Source organism: Candida parapsilosis, contig 005504 (assembly GCF_000182765.1).
Source record: "Candida parapsilosis strain CDC317 annotated contig 005504".
Taxonomy (NCBI): domain Eukaryota; kingdom Fungi; phylum Ascomycota; class Pichiomycetes; order Serinales; family Debaryomycetaceae; genus Lodderomyces; species Lodderomyces parapsilosis.
Window position 1 is genome coordinate 273902 of NW_023503277.1, and position 20624 is coordinate 294525.

Below are 20624 nucleotides of genomic sequence, written 5' to 3' on the forward strand. Positions count from 1 at the left end.
AAAACCTACTGCAACCAAAATTAGTTGACCTCCTACCCCACTTTCGAAATTCAAAATATTGAATAGCATAAAGCGAAGTGTGCATTACTTTGTACAGCTTCCATCCCTATGGTCATGCCTATTCCACAAGGCACCGAACGGAAAGAGACATTGTGATAATCAAATCGTATTTCCAAATCTGGGCTTTTGTGTACTGATCGAGCATACTCATTCAAATGGGCTCTACCATATTGAGGAGGACCGTCACTCTGTAATGCTCAAACACAGAATCGGCCGATTTGCAATAATAAAATCCTCACCTAGTATCGTGAGTGATCCATTTCAACACCCTGATGGGGAGTTTCTTCACAAAGTCACCCATGGACGAATAACTATTATTCGTAAAGCCCACTGAGCCACTAGCATTCTTGCTATCCTTTTGTGACATACGCTTCTCTTAGATGATAATACAAAATTTTCTTAAAAAGCTCCTTCAAAAACGTAACTTGATTTGATCTTAATAACCTCCAAATCAAAAGTGTTATGTTGTGCTCTGGTCCAGACTGAAATCATGCCGGCTTTCGATAAACAAAAAATGGCCGGATGCGAAAAGGGGGATTTTGTTGAGCATCATATGGCTCTACGTGAGACACATGCTCAATTCCGTGAACAAAAATCTAACGTCGTGATTCGTTGTTGAGTGTGGTTCTTTTCACTTAGGGTGATATGGTGTCATCTTGACGAATAAATTGATCCTCAGAGATTCATCAATAAAGTCCATACATTAATGACGTATCAATAAGCTGTATTTTTACCTCTCTACGTTGTGCATCATCGAAGTTTCTTGACACCATCAGGTTTTGAACGGTGATTAGTAGTTTTATCCATTCACGTTTATTATTCCCCTTTTTGCTTATTTTTTTTTTTTTTGGTCCACCAAAAAACATTTGATCACCACACAAACCATTGATAACATTATCAGCGCAATACATCATACTTTGGGAACAGATATCTTACATGGCAAGGATATAGCACAACCTCGACACACTATCAAGCTTGACGTACTGTTTTATTGAATTTCTCTCGCTCAACAAAAACACATCCAGAGAACAGACAGACACAATACAACTAGCAATACAACAATGGGAAGAGCTACTATTAAATCAGGTACGATCAATCTACTAAACACAATCATTGGTGCTGGTATACTTGCCATGCCCTATGGGCTAAGCACAAATGGACTTTTATTTGGGTGTATATTGATTATATGTTCATCTTTTACTTCATCATTTGGATTATATTTACAAAACAAAGTTGCCAAGTATACCGGTCAAAGAGGATCAGTATCGTACTTTAGTTTAGCTCAATTGACGTATCCTCAATTTTCAATTGTGTTTGATTCGGCAATATCGATAAAATGCTTTGGTGTTGGTGTATCTTATCTTGTTGTAATTGGCGATTTAATGCCCAAGATTGTGGAGACTATAGCAGGCAACGATGCTGCTGCTGGTGCACATCCTATATTGATGCATCGAAATTTTTGGATTAGCTTGTTTATGGCATTCATTGTTGCTCCTTTGTCGTATTTAAAGAAATTAAACAGTTTGAAATATACCAGCTTTGTGGCATTGTTTTCCGTGGGATACTTAATTTGCTTAGTGATTGAAAAGTATATTGCCTTACTGATACATAAACAGAGTGGTGGCAGTGGTGGTGAAAATGGGGCTCATTTGTTTTCTCGACTGATTATTCCCGTGCCAGCAGGGAGCAAGAATGTGGATTGGATAGGACCAAAGAGCTGGAGTCTGACATTGAGTTCTTTCCCAATGTTTGTGTTTGCTTACACATGCCATCAAAACATGTTTGCCATTATAAATGAATTAAAACCTGACGCCAAAGATGGATCACAAACACGTCAATCGAATTTGATAATCCGTAACGCCATTTCCACTGCATTGGTTAGTTACCTAGTGGTGGGAATTTTAGGGTACTTGACATTTGGTAATGATGTCAATGCGAATATTATTTCAATGTACCCACGTGAATCTATCAGTTCCTTGGTTGGTCGGTTATGCATTGTGATTATGGTTAGTTTATCTTTCCCCTTGCAATGCCATCCATGCCGAGGATCTATAAATCATGTAATACACTTTATCACTCATGGCGTGGATACGTCTAAGGTGAAAAAGAAGACGAGTAATATCAGCAATATCAGCAGCAACAGCAACATTAATCGCAGCAACAGCACTTCCAACAGCAGTATTGGTAGTAGGACAATCAATGGCAATAGAACTGAAAGTGGCGCATACACAGCATTAACTTCTGATATCGAGAGTCTTTCATCTATAAATGATAGCAGTATAGTGGATGAGTCATTCATATCCACTACTCCAATGGAAGGTGCTCATGATACTCAGGGCCATGACCCAATAGTGGTTCCATTAACGTCTAAAAAGTTTTACATTATAACTTCGGTGATTGTTGTGGGAAGTTATCTTGTTGCGATATCAGTCACTTCATTAGCTAAAGTGTTGGCGTTTGTGGGAAGCACAGGTTCAACGTCAATATCATTTATTCTACCTGGATTATTTGGATATTTGTTAATTAAACCAATCGAACAAGGGCAAGTGGAATTGACCAAGTTGGAAAAATTTTGCAAGTATGGTGGTTTGGTGTTGGCTATATGGGGAGTTGGGGTAATGATTGTATGTCTTGGAGCTACGATATTTCTTGGAGCAACGCATTGAAAGAAAATACAGAAAGAAAAGGCTTTTCGTTACTCTAAACTTTATTCAAAACGTATGTACTGACTTCTATCCTATGCATCGGAAATGAAATTGTAACCACATTTAGGTAAATCAATACTCTTGCCAAGTTTCGTTAGTGTTTTTTTAATCTCTTTTTCGCTTAGAATGAAATTTCTAGCTGGTTTGATACTAAAGATAATACTTGATTCAAAATGGAGCAATGACGCAACTGCAAGTGATGCATCAACAATAAATCGCCTCCGGCTATCAAAATCAAAATAATCAAATTGAAACTTTATTACACCACCTGTCTCTTCATTTGGAATCAATTCAATGGGCCACTGGAACTTGATGAAATCCATTATGCTATCTAGTTGGATCAACTTTGCCCAATACGATTTAAATCTCTGCCATTGATAAAGTGTACTTCCCTTTCCGTCATTTGTTACTGATACAGGAAAATGATAAACGTAGTTAATCAACAGCTTAAACTTGAACTCATTTGAGTGTATTTCGCCAATTTCAAATGTACCTTTATCAAAGTCAAATTTAACATTAATCATACCATAGTATAGAAACACCATGCTGGAAACATCTTCAGTACGTATATACTTCAAATGTGTTAAACTGGTCAATTGGTCATACCTTTTTTTGATTTCAATCTTCTCATTCTTGGTGTAACTTTTGCGTTTCTCCAATTCAAAGTCAATATCCTTTGCTTGATTCAACAAATCTCGTTTCTGGTTACGCAGTTCAACTAATGATTGATCCAAATGAGCCAACTTGTACCTTGCTTGATCTATCTTCTCTGCAAGATCTTTCAATTGAGATTTCAGTTGATTAAATGCATTGCGCATATCATCAACTTGCTCTTGAGATAAGTTACCCATGGTTTTCTTTGCAGTTCGCAATCGGTACAATTTGTTCATTACCTCACTCTTGTATTCACCGGCTTTAACCCATTGTTCGTCCAATCTTTGTAGATAATCCTCCAAATCTTTTTGGCACTGTTTCAACAACTCAATCTGATTATCCATTTCATCAATGACATGCTGAGTCAATGTCGATCTCCATTTGAACCAAGTTGACCTGCTTTCCAATTTGGACAAATATCGTACATTGTTCAAACATATAATCATAATTTCACGATCTTTAGCATCATTGGTTGTGTAAAATTCCTTCATAATGGCAAGATTGTCATCCCCGATTTGTTTACTGAAATCCTGAAATAGCTGCTCACCATCCCGAATGTAATTTTGTAATTCCTGAACAATAAAATCGTTTAGAGCATTCCCTTCCTTAAAAGGAATAGCCAGAATCAACTCATAAATCGATGGTTGTTGATGAAGTGTTGACTCATTTGAATCTGTTCCAATCAGTGAAGCAGCTAGAGTACCAATATCGGTATCAAACTTCATGTGAATATCCTGAAGGAACGTAGACAATGAAACCGGCTTGTAATTTGCAAACCTATCCTCAATCACTTCATTTGGCGCATTACTAATGGGATCAGGATCCTTCTCGTGAGTGTTGATTTCTTGTGATGGCCAGTTCTGAGAAACAGTAGCTAGTGGTGTTGCCGTTTCGCTCTTTTCATTTTTTGCATCGTTCGATATTGACTTTTTCGAATCTGTGGAAGTAATTGCTTGTTTGGCCAGTTTTCCGTCATCGTATCGTGATATTACAGTCTTATTCTGTGTAAGCTCCATAGTTTGTTGCGAATTAGTCATTATTTGTCGTTGAGTAAGATCCATGCTGACCAAATGCTCCCCTTGTGTGATGACTTCAGTGAAATCAGCCAGTTTTGGCAATGAGCCATTATCATTAGTTCCATGTTCGGGGCCATGTTCAATTGATGCCTGTTGATCCTTGTTCACTACGCTCTTCACTGGTTGTGTCAATTCCATATCCTGTAGATGCAGTGCCTGCTCATTGTTTTTGCCACGTAGTGACTCAATAGTCAGTTTGTTTATGGGTTCACTGAGGTCCATTTCTTGACTTTCGGAAACACTGGACGCTCCAATTTGTTTACTTTGCTTGTTATGCGCCGTTTCATTGCTGACCGGTTCAGTGATTTCCATATCAATGGGGCCCAGTTTCTCCATGGCACTCAATGGTGCCTTCATGTTGTCTGCATCTTTCACTCCACGATCTTCATCTTCATCATCTTCGTCATCATCAACATCTGGCAATGCTTCAAGGTTTGGTTTCACAATTGGTATTTGAGGCACAGCAACTCGGCTTATTCTCTCAGTCAATTCCATGTTTGAACTGTCATTGACTCCATTATCAACCTTCTCATCACGATCTGTGCCCAGTCTGTGCCCATCATCTTGTTCATCTTCAGCACCTTTACCAGCTTGATTCCTACTACGTAAAGCATCCACTTTCAACATCGATGCTGCCAAATTTATAGTATCATCCTCACCTTCATAAGCATCATCCGAGTCAGGCGCAGGCTGTTGGTATCGTCGAGATGTGGCGGTTGATATTGGTACTGTCAATTGCATATCTTCAGGTTCATCGATAGAGCGAACCAACCGTTCCTCACGTACTTTTTCAATTCTCCCTGTTAGTTGCATTTCTTCCTCTTCTTGATGATTTCGATCATCGGTGTTGATCGAATTTGGTACTTCTTCCTCGTCATTGCTTGAATAGTCGGCGTCTTCATCTGAAGCGTAAACTAACGGAGTACCTGTATCACTAACTTTGGCAATTCCATTACCCCTGCCAGTTAATTCCATACTGACCTCTGTCCCCACATTTCCATCATCGAGGCTCCTAACCACTTTCGCCCGCTTGTTAGCAAAAGACAGTACTGGTCTCTCTTTCTGTTCCTTAATCTCTTCGTCTGAACTATCAGTCAATGGCTTACTTCCATCATCCGGGCTATCTTCAAACTCCACATCGTCAATATCTTTAGCGCGGATTCCAATTGGAGACAAGTTCATCAAGTGGTCATTGTTATTCACCTCGTCCTCATCCTCCTTCATTAGCTCTTGCTGTGACAGATAATGAACAATTTCAAAATCAGATTCTGATGAGAATGATGCATACCCACTGGCTCCGCCATCTGTTTTCCTTCGTTTGTTGGGGTTTCTTACTTCAATCTGATGTAATGTCACTTCAGGTGCAAATGATACTCGACGAGATGTACTCGGTAGTGGCGCGGTATTATCTTTGAGAATGCTTCTTGCCATTGTTTAATAAGTCTGTAGCAGCGACACGTTTTGAATAGAACAGCTGGGATTGATTAGGTGTAAGAATGTGTAATGTGTAAAGCACTTGTGTTTCTTGTTTGATTGTGGTTTGTGGTTGTTTTTGTTTTGTTTTGATTTTTTGATTTTTTTGATTTTTTGTGCGGCTTATACGCGTATTACATAATCATCATGTAATCACCATAGCATATCAGATTAACCTACAAGGACCAATACATCAATGCAATTGAACTCAACCTCCGATCACCAACTCCACCCATTTACTCAAGTAATCAACTCTATACTCTTTCTATTGTATCGTAACTTCATCATTTCATCCTCATCATTACCAATAGCAGTCTCCAAATCGTACTCATTAATAGCTTCAAAATCAGCCAATTCATTAGCCAATTTTCCAAACTTGTCATTAATGGCATTTGCCAAAATAAAACGATCAATAAAACCCACCATAATCTGATTCTCTATATTATTTGTGCTTAAAATAACAAGGTGATTTAAATACAATTTTTCGAATTCTTCCAAAATTAAGATTGCTGGTGATAACTCATTAGTATACAATGGAGATGTTTCAATCGAAAGACCCAAAGAAGTACAATTGTACTTGCGTTCATAGTGTAGTTGCATAGATAAAGCAGTTCTAGGTAAATTGTAAATTTGAAATGATATTGGCTCTAATGAATCTTTGCGAATGACGTTTTGCAACTTATCAACAAGTTCGGACTTGGTGACGTAACCAATATATATTGGATTGGAGTAATTGACAATCAAAGGATACCCTTCGTGCGTGTCATCGTTGATAAACTCCCACAATGAACTAGCAGTGTAAGGCCCATCTTCGCTAACTAAGCAAAGACATTTGGTTTGCTCCAATGGTACCATCAATGCACGTACTGTGACATCAGGAAGTTTTGACTTGATTGTTGATGTCAAGTTTGAAAATGATACAATACCCGTTCCTTTACCTTCATTGATCATACCCAAAGTTGCGTTACCCGGCAACCCAGGTTTATTGAAATTGTTTTGAAGCCATGTATCATAAATATTCGACGGTGTGAGCCAGTCGTTGACAAATTTGGACGTGACAACACCGCACATGATTGGTAACACATAAGATACAGCACCAGTCATTTCAAACATTATAACAACAACACACATTGTCAATTTGGTTATGCCAGTCATAAATGATGCAGCACCAATAACTGCATACGAAGATGGTGAAACCACGCATGATTTTTCGGTACAAGTAGCCAATGATTCCCAGTTGAAATTTGATTGCAATGCCTGACTCACTATCCCCAAAAGCCTTCCAGATGTAGCGCCCAACACCAACGAAGGCATCAACACTCCTCCAGGCAAATCAACACCAAATGTATAAGCAGTGAGCCCGAACCCTTGAACAAGAATGTAGAGCAATTTCAACAGGGTGATTCCATTTGACGACCCACAAAGAAAATCCTCAGCATTAGTTTCATCACTGGCCTCTTTCAGACATTCCTTGAATAACAAAATTAAATATGAACTCAATGGCAATTTAGAAATTTCCAACGGGAAGTTCAAAATTGTGGTGAGAACAACTATAGACAAGACTTCCAAATAAGGACCCCATTTCACATCAACTTTGGTGACTTGCACTAGTGTCGATTGCACTCTTTGACGTAATGATTTTTGTTGGAAAATTTGATTAACTTTTGTAAAGTAGTATCCATACATCCCACCTAAAGCTCCTAAAATGAGAAATGGAATCACCTCCAAGAATAACCAACTAAAATTTCCAAAGTTTACCTGAAACAAGTCTTGCTCAACAAAATTACTGCCATCAGTAAATGCACTAAATCCAGTTAAACCGATAATTGCTATAGTGGCGGCAACAAATGAATTCCACATAATCTTTGTAGGACTGAAGTAGCTTGGCATACTTTCCAACACAAACAACACACCACCAATTGGAGAGTTGAATGCAACGGAAATTCCAGTTGCTGTTGCAGCACTCAAAATTTCTCTTCGTATTGCTTCATTAGGCTTAGTTCCAAATTTACCCTGAATGAAAAACTCATAAATGATGTTAAACACACAACAAGATACATGCACCAATGGACCCTCTTTACCGAGCCACAATCCCGAGCTTACAACCAATATCAATCCGACAATCTTGTACAACAACGTATGTAGGCCCAAATATTTGCTAACATTTAAATTAAAACCTGATATGAGCAATTTAATCTCCGGTATACCTGATTGACGTATTAGATGTTCTCGATTGATTGTGAGGTAGCTGGCACTCATGGCAAACAAAACAGCAAAGACAAGGTAGATGGGGAAGTTGATGACGATTTTGCTCCAAATTGCATTTGATCCAGCCAACAATCGTGACCAATTATACCATTCATCAGCGGGACATGTCAGATATGGGTTGAAAATACTCCAAGCATCCAAGTCGCTTAAACATATCCCCTTTTTCAAATCATTCAATGAGATTGAAATCAAATTTATTGCAGCTGCAGTATATCCCAACACTAACGCCAGTAGAACAAGTGTAATCCATTTCTTTGACAAATTGGCTTTGTTGTGCAGTATATTCTGTGTTTCTTGACTCCAGTTGATGAATGTGTTTTCTTCATATATGGGTGAAGTAGTAGTAGTAGTAGTAGTAAGTTGTGTTGCAGTTGAGGCCGTCGTGGATGATGACTGATTCAGGTTGTTACTATTCGGTCGCTCAGGAGCATAAACCAATGTGGGTATCTCATCTATGGTGTATGTAATTGAGGAGCCATTCAGCGACAGAAATGATGAATTCATGATGTCTCAGGTTAGACTGAGTGGGATGGTGGCTGCACAAATGGAGTGATTGATTTGATTTGATTTGATTTGATTAATCGACTACGAAATTTGAGCTACCAATTTGACTCCCACACAGAAGACATCTGTACGCGGTTTATTTAAGCTAACAACATTTGCTCATACCGTCTCCAGTGTGTGGTCCCAAAGCCAACACTTTTGTCAATATTGGATAATAATCGAGCTACTCCCAGAACCAAAGGCTTGTCTCAACTTCAGTTGGTTTTTTTTGTGTCAAGTAAATACGTCACCAGCTTATCAAGTGAAAAGTTTTGCAAGAGGTCCAGATTCATCAGACCCACAATCATAGGGTCAGATTAGTAATATCCGTAGGGTTGTTTACTTTCTAATATGGCTACTACCTCCCTCAAGCGTGATCTCACGCAAGTATTTAAACAGATGTCACTTTTGGATAAACTACTTCCTATCCTAATCGTACTAGCAATTGTTATTGGTATAATCATATCAGTGTATGCACCCCACGCACAGTCAATATTCAACAACACTGATAATAACAAGCTAACCTCGGTTTCAGTACCACTAACTATTGGTCTTGTTGTAATGATGATTCCACCATTGTGCAAGATTGAATACGAACAAGTTTACACATTTGCAACCGGAATCAACAACAACAGCAACAACAAAAGGGCACTGCACTTTGTGTCCAAACATTGGCGTGAGATTGTTGTGTCATTGATTTTGAATTGGATTGTGGGACCTTTTCTTATGTTTGGATTAGCGTGGGCTACATTATTTAATGAAAAGGAGTATCGTACTGGGATTATTATGATTGGTATGGCCAGATGTATTGCCATGGTACTTATTTGGAATCAGTTGGCAATGGGGTCAAACGATCTTTGTGCAATATTGGTCATAATCAATAGTGTATTGCAAATTGTATTATATGCCCCATATCAAGTTTTGTTTTGTTACGTGATGACTAATGAATCAATTGAATTTGCTACGGATTTGGATATGGGTGACTTGTTCGTGTTGGTGTTGAAGAATATTGGGGTATTTTTGGGGATTCCATTGGCATCAGGGATTTTAATTCGCATTCTTGCATTATTGACAGTTGGTAAGGAGAGATTTAATACAAAGGTGTTGCCTTGGATCAGTCCATGGGCATTGATTGGGCTACTTTATACAATAATGGTCATATTCATATCCAAAGGTGATTCATTTTTACATGAAATTGGTGAAAGTCTCAAATGTTTCATACCACTTTGTCTTTATTTTGTGATTATGTGGTTTGCAACATTCTTTGGGGTCAGATGGTATTCAAACTACATCAATTATAACAAAATTGTTCTGGATTATGAAAAGTCGACCACGGAAATTGTTAACACAACAATGGTTGTAGAGGAACCCGAATTTGATGAATCAACTAAACTTCTTGTCAAATGCGGTTGCGAAGAAAAATTGACCCCTCATCAGCTAGAACAACACTCGAAAGGGAGATTACAATGTAATGCCAGTTACTCATCAACGGTAACTCAAGCTTTCACATCAGCGTCCAATAATTTTGAATTGAGTTTAGCAATTGCCATAGCATTGTATGGCGAAGGAAGTAAACAAGCTATTGCTGCTGTTTATGGACCATTATTGGAAGTACCAATCCTATTATTGTTGACATTTGTGGCTAGATATTTCAGAGTCAAACTTGTCTGGGGTGATACTTAATAGGAGAAAAGCTACGATTGATCGAAATGTACATGGCTCAAATGGATATCTGAGAGAACTTTTTAGGCAGAATTGGTTGAAATGTGCTAAAAACAACAACATACGAAGCATTAAATTAAGCTACTCGATACTATACGAATTGTGAGTAAATTGAGACAGCGTGATCTTCATGTTATAATGCTGGGGATTGCTTATTACAATTCTTTTGGACACAGTTTTTCCACAAAGCGTGAAAAAATAAAAGAACGTGACATTTTGTGCGCATAGACACGCATACCTACCCACACCTCCACACACACATACATAATACACAAATGCATTAAAGAAAAACAACCCATACATAATACACACACTAAAACGGAATCTTTCTCATTCTAATCCCATGTTTAAAAAAGAATATCAAGAGATCTTGTAGCTTTTACACTGAACTAACACTATAAGTTCCGATATATATGTACTACGCTCAATCATCTATATGCTCTCCCTCTTGCTTTTGGAAATAGGAAAAGTTACTTTTTCCACCACTTTCAAAAGTTGTATCATCCATTCATTCATCCATCAACTTTCGATCCCTTTTTTTTGTAGGAAACCCTTTTTTTTTCTTTGTTTTTTTCCTTCATCATCAACATCATCAACATAATCAACATCAACAAAACCATTGCATAACATAAAACACACCGATCAACCCGCAGACTTCTCACATACTACTAGTACAACCACAACAACACACTTTCATCACTATCGGTACAGCAGAACTTATTATTGCAACACACACGCTTAAGATTGGACTAAAGATTTTGTTATTTATTTAATCTCACCAATAATTATCATTCCACAAGATTTACACTGTCATCGACGCAACCATACACTCGAAGTTGACTATTACTGGGGCATACACACACACACACACACACACACACACACCATTACCACTCCAGCAAACAAAAGGACTGCACGCACCCCTCTTCATTGTTCTTAGAAAATGAACAACTCAAATGGCAAACAGTCTGCCACAAACAACAGCCGAAGTACTCCCCTAAACAAACCTTTGAATGATGTTTCATCTATCAGTGTCTCAGACTCTCACGCCAAAAATGCTAATCAGTTACTCAATGCTTACATTTATGACTTTTTAGTCAAGAGTAAGCTACCACAAACAGCCAAAATATTTGTCAATGAAGCGGAAATACCATCAGTTGTTTCACCACCAGGAACTTCTCAAACGCAACATCTGAGTCCTGGAACTGATGCAGTAGCAACAGCAGCCAGTAATAACAGTAATAATAATTCGCAAAATAGGCAACCACTGCAATCACCACTGCAGATGAAGTTTTATAAGGACCATGATTTACCAAAGATGAACTTGGCAATGGATTCTCCACAAAGCTTTCTATTTGAATGGTGGCAAATGTTTTGGGATATATTTCAAGCCAAGAATGGAGGTGGGCTTGGTGGTTCTAATGCAACTGCAGCAGCAGCAGCATCCTCTTCTTCTCCATCGTCATCAACAGCTGCTCAAGATCAAAATGGTGGTAAGTCAAACTTAGCATTGAAGTATTATCAGTTGCAATTGTTGAAACAAAGACAACAGCAACAGGAATTGGCAATGGCCGTCCCGGCATCCATGTCTAGTTTCCAACAACAACAAGCGTTACAAGCAATGCAAGCACAACAAGCACAACAAGCACACCTTGCACAACAAGCGCAACAAGCTCATCAAGCACAACTAGCCCGGCAAACACAACGAGGTGGTGCACCTTCGCAGTTTCAACAGCAAGGTCCTTTACCACCACAACAAGCTCAATCTGAGTCACAAACACATGCTCAAGCGCAAATGCAGGCACAAGCGCAACTTCAAGCACAGGCACAGGCACAAGCTAGAGCGCAAGCACAAGCACAAGCACAGGCACAATCGCAGCAAGGTAACTCCCGCCCCCAGCCGCGAACCGGCCAGCAACAGAGTGGTCCAAATACCCCCTTTCCCAATCCACAACAATCTCATCGCCAGGGCAATAATCCACAACAACCAACTGGACTTGGTGGTCCAGCAGCTGGTCCGACAGGTACAGGAGGCGCTAACAGAGTGCAACAAAGTGGATCTCAACCACCATCAGCAACATCAGCAAATTTCCCAAATATGAACCCTGGTGTTGGCCCTGGCCCTGCTTCTGCTGCCCAACAACCTATGTTTCCTGGCAACCAACAATTTTCAGCGCAACAACAGCCCCAACAATTGCAGCAAGGCCCTTCTTCGCAAGGTGCACCACCACCACATCAACAGCAGCAGCAATTTCCAAATACAGCCAATCCCCAATTTGGCAACAATCTTTCCATCGATCAACAAAGGATGATGATGCTAATGAAACAGCAAGCTGCGTCAGCAGCGGCAGCAGCTCAAAGACAAATTTCAATGAATATGGGAGGTGATTTGCGCCAAGACCCGCTGCAACAACAACAACAAGCGTTGCAAAATGCAAACATGACGGGTGGGGGTAGCCCCATGAATATGAGCTTTCAGCAGGAAATGTTTATGCAACAACAGATGAATCAACAACCTCAAACCCAACAACAGTTGAAGAACTCGTTACAACAACAAGCACAAAATCAGATGAATACTTTGCGTCAACAAGCGCAGCAGCAACAACCACCCCACCCAATGAACGCTGGTAATAATAATGGTCCATCTGCGCAAAACTCACCTGCTGGTCCTTGGCAACAACCACCAGGCTCACGTGGCCAGGGGACACCATTTGCTAGTGGGCCACGAACCAATCAGTTTATACCACCAGGTCCGGGTCCAGGTTCGGGTCCAGGTCCAGGTCCAGGTCCGGGCCAGGTCAATGGCACTGCCCCCAACACAAACAATGCACCGGCACCCCAGGGACAGAATCTCAATCAAGGAGCACGTGGTCAAGCAGGTCCTCGAGGAAAAGGAGCTGGCTCGAATGGGAAACTAGCCAACGCCAAAGCACAACCACCAGGAGTTAATGCCCCTAATGGAAGAAACAGCAATGCATTACAAGATTATCAAAACCAGCTTATGTTATTGGAGAAGCAAAACAAAAAGAGATTAGAAATTGCACGAAACAGTGGATCCGACACCAATTTGTTGGCATCGAACGCATCGCCCTCTTTGCAACAACAACAACAACAACAACAACAACAACAACAACAGCAGCAGCAGGATAACAACGCAGCAAATAATCAATCATCATCCCAAGGCACTCAATCGCAATCACTGCATACAACACCAGCCATGTTTAGCGCACCTCCACCTCAATTCAATCAAAAACCATCACCAGCAACGACAAACAGTTCCCCATTGATTAATAACAAACCGTCACCAGCAATGGGGAATAAGAAACCCAAAAAGGAACCTAGTGGTAGGAGAAGTAGGAAACAGAGTGTTGCGTCAACACAAGCGAGCACACCATCAAATACTGGTGTTGATAGCAAACAACAACCAATTTCATCATCACAACAACAACAACAACAACAGCAGCAGCAGCAGCAACAACAGGGTCCATCCACTTTGTCACAAAACCAGCCACAACTTCAAAGACGTGGTTCTTATACGCCAAATATCGGAAGAAAGGAGTTTACTCCACTTACTCCAGTTAGTGAACCGGTAATTGACAATAAAAAGAAGCGGAAGATGAATACTGTTGCTGAATCGCCTCGTAATAAACAGAGAGCAACCACGGCACAGAACTCAACTGGCGAGTCCAAATCACAAGCTCAAGCTAGTAACATCGGAGGTCCAGCAAGAAAAAAAGCAACAAGGGGAGGCGCGAAACCAGAAGAGAAACCCACTGTCAGCTCTACTACTGCTTCCACCGCTGGCACTACTGCAAATAAGACTAATACTGATAACAACAATGCCAATTCCAATCCAGGTACTGGAGAACCCATCCTAAAGAATGACTTTGATGACTTCAACGAAGCTTTTGTTGCGTCTGCAGCACCAACACATTCTTCATTTGCTGATGACCATTTAGGTGGTGCATCATCTTCGTCAAATGCAACGGGGCACAATTTCTTCAATGTGGATTTGTTATCGGATACGCATATCCATAATGCTCCTCATGGTTCAACGAACAATGGTCTTGGTGGTGGTGGCAACGGCAACAACACGGGCAATGCTATTGCTAGTGGAGCCACTGCTGCCACTGGATCTGGTGGTGATGGTGGTGATGGTGGCAATGACGCCAATGACGGCACTGCTAGCATCAATACTGATTTGTTTGGCGGAGCTGTTGGATCCGGACTCAATTCGGGTGCGTTTGATAATATTGAATTTGATATAAACCAGTTGTGGGGTGATGAACATGTTGTTGATCTGGGGTTGAACGATGATCTTGGATTTAATTGGAATGTGGATGCTATTGAAAATGGCGACTAGGAGAGAGAAAAAGAGAGACAACACGGGACTACTTGAAAGATGCTTATTGCTGTTGGAACTTGTTTTCCAAATTCGTGTAATCTGAGTAACTCATGTGAGTTTTTTGACTTTACAAAATTTCGTTTTGACATTTGAACATTTGTGACATTCATCGTCGAGGGGTATACACCATCCCACCCTGATTTATTACTTTCATTTTAATCGATGCTAAATTTTCACTTCATCATTGACCTTTATTCAAGGTGAGTTTTAATTACAATTTTTCATATACTTATTAATGTTAACATTTCTGTATTACTATTAAACAGCATAGTAATGTAGTGCACGCTTCCCACACACTACTCTATCACACCATTGTATCTATCGGATATCATTCATTCTTTTTTGATGACAATTTTTTCCCTTCCAGTTCTTGTTGTTTGACAAAGTCATCATACTCTTTCAATGTGCTATGTTTTGGAAACCAAGCTTCAAAATTCCACCAACTTGCAACCAAGATGGAAATCAACACAGTAACCAAAACTGCTGAGCTCAATGCGGTTGCGGGAAACACATTCCAACACCATTCATGAACAAACCAAATGGGTACACCGACGTATACTGGGAAATTCAAGTGAAGTAGAGCAGGTAGTGTCCATGCATACCATGCGAGAAATTGATAATGAAGTGATCGTGAACACAAGATCCCAATGAGGTTAGTGATGGCCATGATGTAAAAAATGAGCTGAGGAGCAATTAGCTTATTAAGAAATACATTTTGTGGGGATATGGTTGATCTTGGGATGAATGCATCTTTAATCAACTGTGGTATTGTTTTCCCAATGATCTTGGAATTGAGAAACCTTGTAAATGTAAAGATACCAAGAATGACAATATGAAGTACTAATAAAATATGTCTAAATTGAGGCGAGGTAAATATAGTTTCGGGTAAAAATTTCCAATTGACTGTCCATTTGTATAAAAACTGACGTCCGAAATTGAATGCATGGGTGATATAATTCCATCTAATTGTACGAGCCAATTCGTCGTCAAACATGAGTAGTAAGAATCTCCATCCAACCAAGATTTGTACCAATGGTATTATTGTCACAACGATAATGAATTTGATCAAGTTCTCATCGTTGAGAAAATATGTGATGATGAGGAAAGCTGGCATGTATAGTAGTGCATTCATTTTGATTGAAATGGCAATGCTGTATAGATCAGCAGCGATAATGGTAAGCAAGAAACTAATGTCGAGCCAAGGTGACCCTTTAACCACTTCACGCACCACTTTTTCCTCCCCATTCTTGTTATTCTTGTTCTTCTTCCCTTCATCGCTCCCACCTCCACTCTTCTTTTGTTCACCAACAACTGCAATCTCCCTTTTCTTGTCAACTTCTTTAAAAGCAGCAGCTTGTTGCAACAACAACACAACCCCCACCATACAGATAGTAGTCCAACAATCATTAAACATTCGTAACACATATATTGATAACAATCGTCTGCTTGCCAAAAACAAATATATGGGCCATGGAGCCAAATCCCAAATTTGAGCATAAACAAAACATGCCAATGCCACAGTGGCTGTAAAACAATACCCAAACACATATTGAGCTTGTTCAACATTATCACCACATAACCATTGAATGTATTGGTACACGGTTACAAATCCTGCTGGATAGACAATTGGACCCGAATCCCCATAAATGTTTGCATAATTTAACTCACCAGCATTCACTTTATCAATTTGTTGCAAGTATGTCGTATAGTCGATTTCAGTATAGCTGACTTTTTTGATTATGATTTTGGTGATTATCGATGCGATGCAAGCGATTAGTGGATATGTGATTCTTGTTGCGAGTGGGTTAATGACCAATGCAATGATTCCATTGTATATGTCTTTAATGACGTTGATGAGGGTGAATTGAGGTCGTTGATCACTGGTAGAGGATGTGGTGGTTGTGGGTGGCATCGTAGCAGAAAAGAACAATGGTGCTTGTGATGAGATGATAACTTTCTAATTTGTAGTTGATAACAGTTTCGTTCTCTGTTTGAACGTCAAAAGTTTTCATTTTTTGCAACAGTTTTTTGTTCAAAACATAACAAACATATGGTACCAAATGATAACACCAAGGGATGCCTTTTACGGACGTACACCATTACGCTGTTGTACAGTATTTTAATACAAGTTGAGGGATCACTGAAGTATAGATATTAACCTACACAAACTATTGAGCACTACTATCCATTTTATCTTCTCCTCCTTAGCTCCTCTTCTTACGCATGATTCTCATCAAATCTCGCTTTCGCCTCTTACACTCACGACTAAACTCACCACGCACTGACCAGAACCATTTCTCATATTCAGTCTCGCCTTCTTTTTCAACAGCACCACCACCACTACTTCCTTCAGCAACCTTGCTCAACTGAGGCAATGCAAACCCAAATTCTCCCAAATTATCAATTTTGGACAATTGTGATTGTGTTGATAAAAAGGGAGATTCCAAATGTGGCCAAAATAAACCGTACTGGGTTTGTCGTTGTTGTTGTAAAACACGTGCCACTTCTTCTTGTTTACGTTGTTGAATCTGTGCCAAGAGTTGTTGCTGTTCTTGTTGTTGTTGTAGTTGATCTTGTGCCAATTTGGATTCATCAAGATCGTGGTCATCATCTGATAGGGCTAGCTTGAATGCAGGTTGTTGTGACTGCGATTGTGCTTGGGTGTCGGATGTTGTTGTTGGATTGAACAAAGATCGAAGTGTTTCTGTATTGTTTGAAGCAGGGGCTCCAAAAGATGGAGTGAACTCATCATCTTCATCTTCATCGTCATCATCATGCTTTTCCTCACGGTTAAAATCGAGACTGGCATCAAGGTTCTTTTGTTCTTGTAGTCCATTGACGTTGGCAACGTCTCCAACATCTTCCTGCGCCACAACTGTAGGCTTCAACATGTCAAAATCTAGCTCATTACCTTCATCATCTTCATCATAATACACCTCTTTCACAGGTTTCACCAAATCTACGTTATTTAAAGCAAGTGCTATTGTATCATCACTTTTTTCGACCGGGTTGCTTGCTTCCTCTTCATCATTTTCGTCTCCAGCTTTTCCTTCAACTTCATAATCATAATGCTTCACTTTTTTTCTACCCTTTGAGTCAACTTCAATCTCATCCATATCAACATCCTTGTCTTCTTCAATATTCACTGGCTTATCGAAATTGTAACTACTCATCAATGAAGCTAAAATCGCCTTGTTCTTGCGAGCTTCGTTATCTGCATCATCATCAGCGTCTTTATGTCCATCTGATGGTTGGGCATGCGATTCGGCATCTTGACCATACTTTGATGCCTGTTTACCATTAATTCCACATGAGTTTCTCGTGATACCTTCAATCAAATGATCATCGCCACTTTTCCACCCCATTTTGGCATCGTATCTCCAAGTCAAATCTCTAACTGTTTTGTTCTTTTCGACACCCCATAGCTTTGTCTTGTAGAACTTAAATGTCTTTAACTCTCCATTAACCAAGATTCGCAATGTTTGCAGTCGTAAATCTTTTCTTGCATTTCGACGATGGACACCTTTCACTAGAGAATGTGCCGATCCATTACGATATTTGAAGTTCAACCTGTCAAGCGTAGCACCATAGGACTTGGATCCATCTAGTCTATGTGATGGTGGTGGGTTCTTGGTGGTAGCCGATGCATTGTTGAATGTATGTTGAGACACTGAGTGTACTGTTGGCTTTGGTGCAGTTACAATGGATGATGTTATAGGATTAGTAGGATAACTTGTGTTTAGCTCAGTTATTCTATCAAGTCTTGACTGTGCAATTTTGGCTTGTTTAATCTCGTCTTGCTGCAACTGTTCTGATTTATTCTTCAGTAAGTTGTGGAAGCGTTCTCGAAACGATGGTTTAGCTATTCCTATGGACAATTTTAATCCCATGAATTGGATACCATTGAGAGAGCTTTTGAATGTGTTGAAATCAGCTGGTGTTCCAAGCACAGTAGTATATGCAAAGTATTTGGTTTCAATTGGCTTGGTATGGAATTCCAATGGTGATATCACTTGAAGATCAAATTTGCTTATTCGTTGCTCTAATAAGTTACTATTTTCTTTGAGTTTCGGTGAGATGTTTCCTATATGTATCCTGTACTCTTTTTGGTTCGACATGGTGGTGATGACGGTCGTGGTGGTGATTTAAGTGATGTCCTTTGTCTTCTGCTTTGATTGAAAAAAAAAATGTGCGAAGAGATTGAAGATGCTTTTGAAATGTATGCGACACAAAAATCCACGATAGTAATACTCTTTAATTATACTGTCGAACTAATACACAGCAATGACGAGTATAGACAACGAGGTGAATTTAGAATGGTTTAACTCATATGTATCATACACCACATCGAATAATTTAACACCTGATAAAGGATTACTTGAAAAGAAGCAAAAACTTGAATCAACGATTAGTAAACAACAACAACAACAGCAACAGCAGCTAAAACTACAGCGTAGCCAAGCAGTCATAGCAGATGATGCTATTGACATCAGTCAAGATGCACCACATCTTGTACGGCTAATTGAATCACAAGAAACCACTGAGGAGTTGACCAAAGAATTGAAGAATTTACTAATCAAATACTATTGGGCAGGATTTGAACTTCATGATAAACTACAAGAAGTTAATATAGATGCTACAAGAAAACGAGATGACATTGTTGACGAAAATAGCAATGCCGGTGAAGTATAAGATACTCAGAGTTTACTTACAAGTATCAGGGCCATTTTCTACAATAATAAAATATCTATCATGTCAATTCAATCATCAAACCTAGTAATCATGATTAACCCATTTGTATAACGTCTACTCCAACTTCTACCAAATAAAACTCCAATATTCAAGTCAGAAAAACTGGACGCTTTTTGTACCCTGAATATTCGATATCTCACACATTTGTTTCCGCTCCACAGAATGTTTACTTTCCTTAAACGGTTGTTGCTTTCCACATGTCCTCCAATCCGAAAATCGAAGTGATAACACCAGCTAAACCAATATCACCCTCAGTAAAGTGCAAATAGTTCAAGGTATTCAAAGCAATAAAACTATCCAACAAGTCCCAAACCAATTTTCTCTTTGCTTGATACAATTGTTTGCTGATGGATTTTTCATCGACGGCAGCAGCTGATTTTTCATCAGTTGGATCGCGTTTGTAGTTTGATAATGAGGTGATGATTCTCAAAGAATGGATGATACCAGCCACTAAACCCAATAACCAGAATCTACTAGCATAAGTTGACAAGTTTGGCCATTTTTTCGAATCAATAAGGCCCAACATCTTGGCAAATACCACTGAGTCAATTCCCAAGTATCCAGCATAACCCAAGTTTCTAATAATGGTGGTAACTTGTAAAACAGGATCCATTAATTGATTATCATAGGCTTTAGCAGCAGTTTGTAAATGAGGAATTGGTTTGAAAAATCTCATACCTTTTCTAATGAATGAAAAGTGGTTCTTGAGACCTTTAAACATCTCTATGGTTTCCTTAGGATAACCCTTTCTGTAAGCATAGTACGACAAGAATCGGGACAAGTACGCCAATAATCTAAATGATTTTTCTCTTTTGGGGGTTGAATCCCAAAATTTAACCAACTTGGTTAATGTAGGGTGGTAAATAATAGTATCAGCAACCATAATGTATGAATATTATCAGCCTTCTTGAGGTAAAACGTCGGTTCTCTGAGATATGAGGAAAAAGAAGAAGAAGAAGAAGTAAC

The 20624-nt window shown here is 39.4% G+C and overlaps 9 protein-coding genes across 9 annotated transcripts; 4 read left to right on the forward strand and 5 right to left on the reverse strand. All coding sequences in view use genetic code 12, as the record gives it.

Annotated features, from left to right (window-relative positions):
• Positions 1–1121: 1121 nt before the first annotated feature.
• CPAR2_601000 (aspartate/glutamate transporter) lies at positions 1122–2726 on the forward strand (the record flags this gene model as incomplete). The annotated part of the gene is made up of 1 exon (XM_036812655.1): positions 1122–2726. The coding sequence occupies one exon, from the start codon at positions 1122–1124 to the stop codon at positions 2724–2726; it is 1605 nt and encodes a 534-aa protein (XP_036662869.1).
• Positions 2727–2797: 71 nt separating this feature from the next.
• CPAR2_601010 (uncharacterized protein) lies at positions 2798–5926 on the reverse strand (the record flags this gene model as incomplete). The annotated part of the gene is made up of 1 exon (XM_036812666.1): positions 2798–5926. The coding sequence occupies one exon, from the start codon at positions 5924–5926 to the stop codon at positions 2798–2800; it is 3129 nt and encodes a 1042-aa protein (XP_036662870.1).
• Positions 5927–6208: 282 nt separating this feature from the next.
• CPAR2_601040 (uncharacterized protein) lies at positions 6209–8740 on the reverse strand (the record flags this gene model as incomplete). Its single annotated transcript, XM_036812677.1, has 1 exon — positions 6209–8740. One exon carries the CDS (start codon positions 8738–8740, stop codon positions 6209–6211), a length of 2532 nt encoding a protein of 843 aa, XP_036662871.1.
• Positions 8741–9130: 390 nt separating this feature from the next.
• On the forward strand, positions 9131–10462 carry ARR3 (Arr3p; the record flags this gene model as incomplete). The annotated part of the gene is made up of 1 exon (XM_036806880.1): positions 9131–10462. The coding sequence occupies one exon, from the start codon at positions 9131–9133 to the stop codon at positions 10460–10462; it is 1332 nt and encodes a 443-aa protein (XP_036662872.1).
• A 982-nt stretch (positions 10463–11444) lies between these two features.
• FLO8 (Flo8p) lies at positions 11445–14864 on the forward strand (the record flags this gene model as incomplete). The annotated part of the gene is made up of 1 exon (XM_036806891.1): positions 11445–14864. The coding sequence occupies one exon, from the start codon at positions 11445–11447 to the stop codon at positions 14862–14864; it is 3420 nt and encodes a 1139-aa protein (XP_036662873.1).
• Positions 14865–15234: 370 nt separating this feature from the next.
• On the reverse strand, positions 15235–16818 carry CPAR2_601090 (dolichyl-P-Man:Man(5)GlcNAc(2)-PP-dolichol alpha-1,3-mannosyltransferase; the record flags this gene model as incomplete). The annotated part of the gene is made up of 1 exon (XM_036806902.1): positions 15235–16818. The coding sequence occupies one exon, from the start codon at positions 16816–16818 to the stop codon at positions 15235–15237; it is 1584 nt and encodes a 527-aa protein (XP_036662874.1).
• Positions 16819–17110: 292 nt separating this feature from the next.
• On the reverse strand, positions 17111–19024 carry NOP8 (Nop8p; the record flags this gene model as incomplete). Its single annotated transcript, XM_036806913.1, has 1 exon — positions 17111–19024. The coding sequence occupies one exon, from the start codon at positions 19022–19024 to the stop codon at positions 17111–17113; it is 1914 nt and encodes a 637-aa protein (XP_036662875.1).
• Positions 19025–19190: 166 nt separating this feature from the next.
• Positions 19191–19598, forward strand: CPAR2_601110 (uncharacterized protein; the record flags this gene model as incomplete). Its single annotated transcript, XM_036806924.1, has 1 exon — positions 19191–19598. One exon carries the CDS (start codon positions 19191–19193, stop codon positions 19596–19598), a length of 408 nt encoding a protein of 135 aa, XP_036662876.1.
• A 235-nt stretch (positions 19599–19833) lies between these two features.
• Positions 19834–20541, reverse strand: PEX11 (Pex11p; the record flags this gene model as incomplete). The annotated part of the gene is made up of 1 exon (XM_036806935.1): positions 19834–20541. One exon carries the CDS (start codon positions 20539–20541, stop codon positions 19834–19836), a length of 708 nt encoding a protein of 235 aa, XP_036662877.1.
• Positions 20542–20624: the final 83 nt, after the last annotated feature.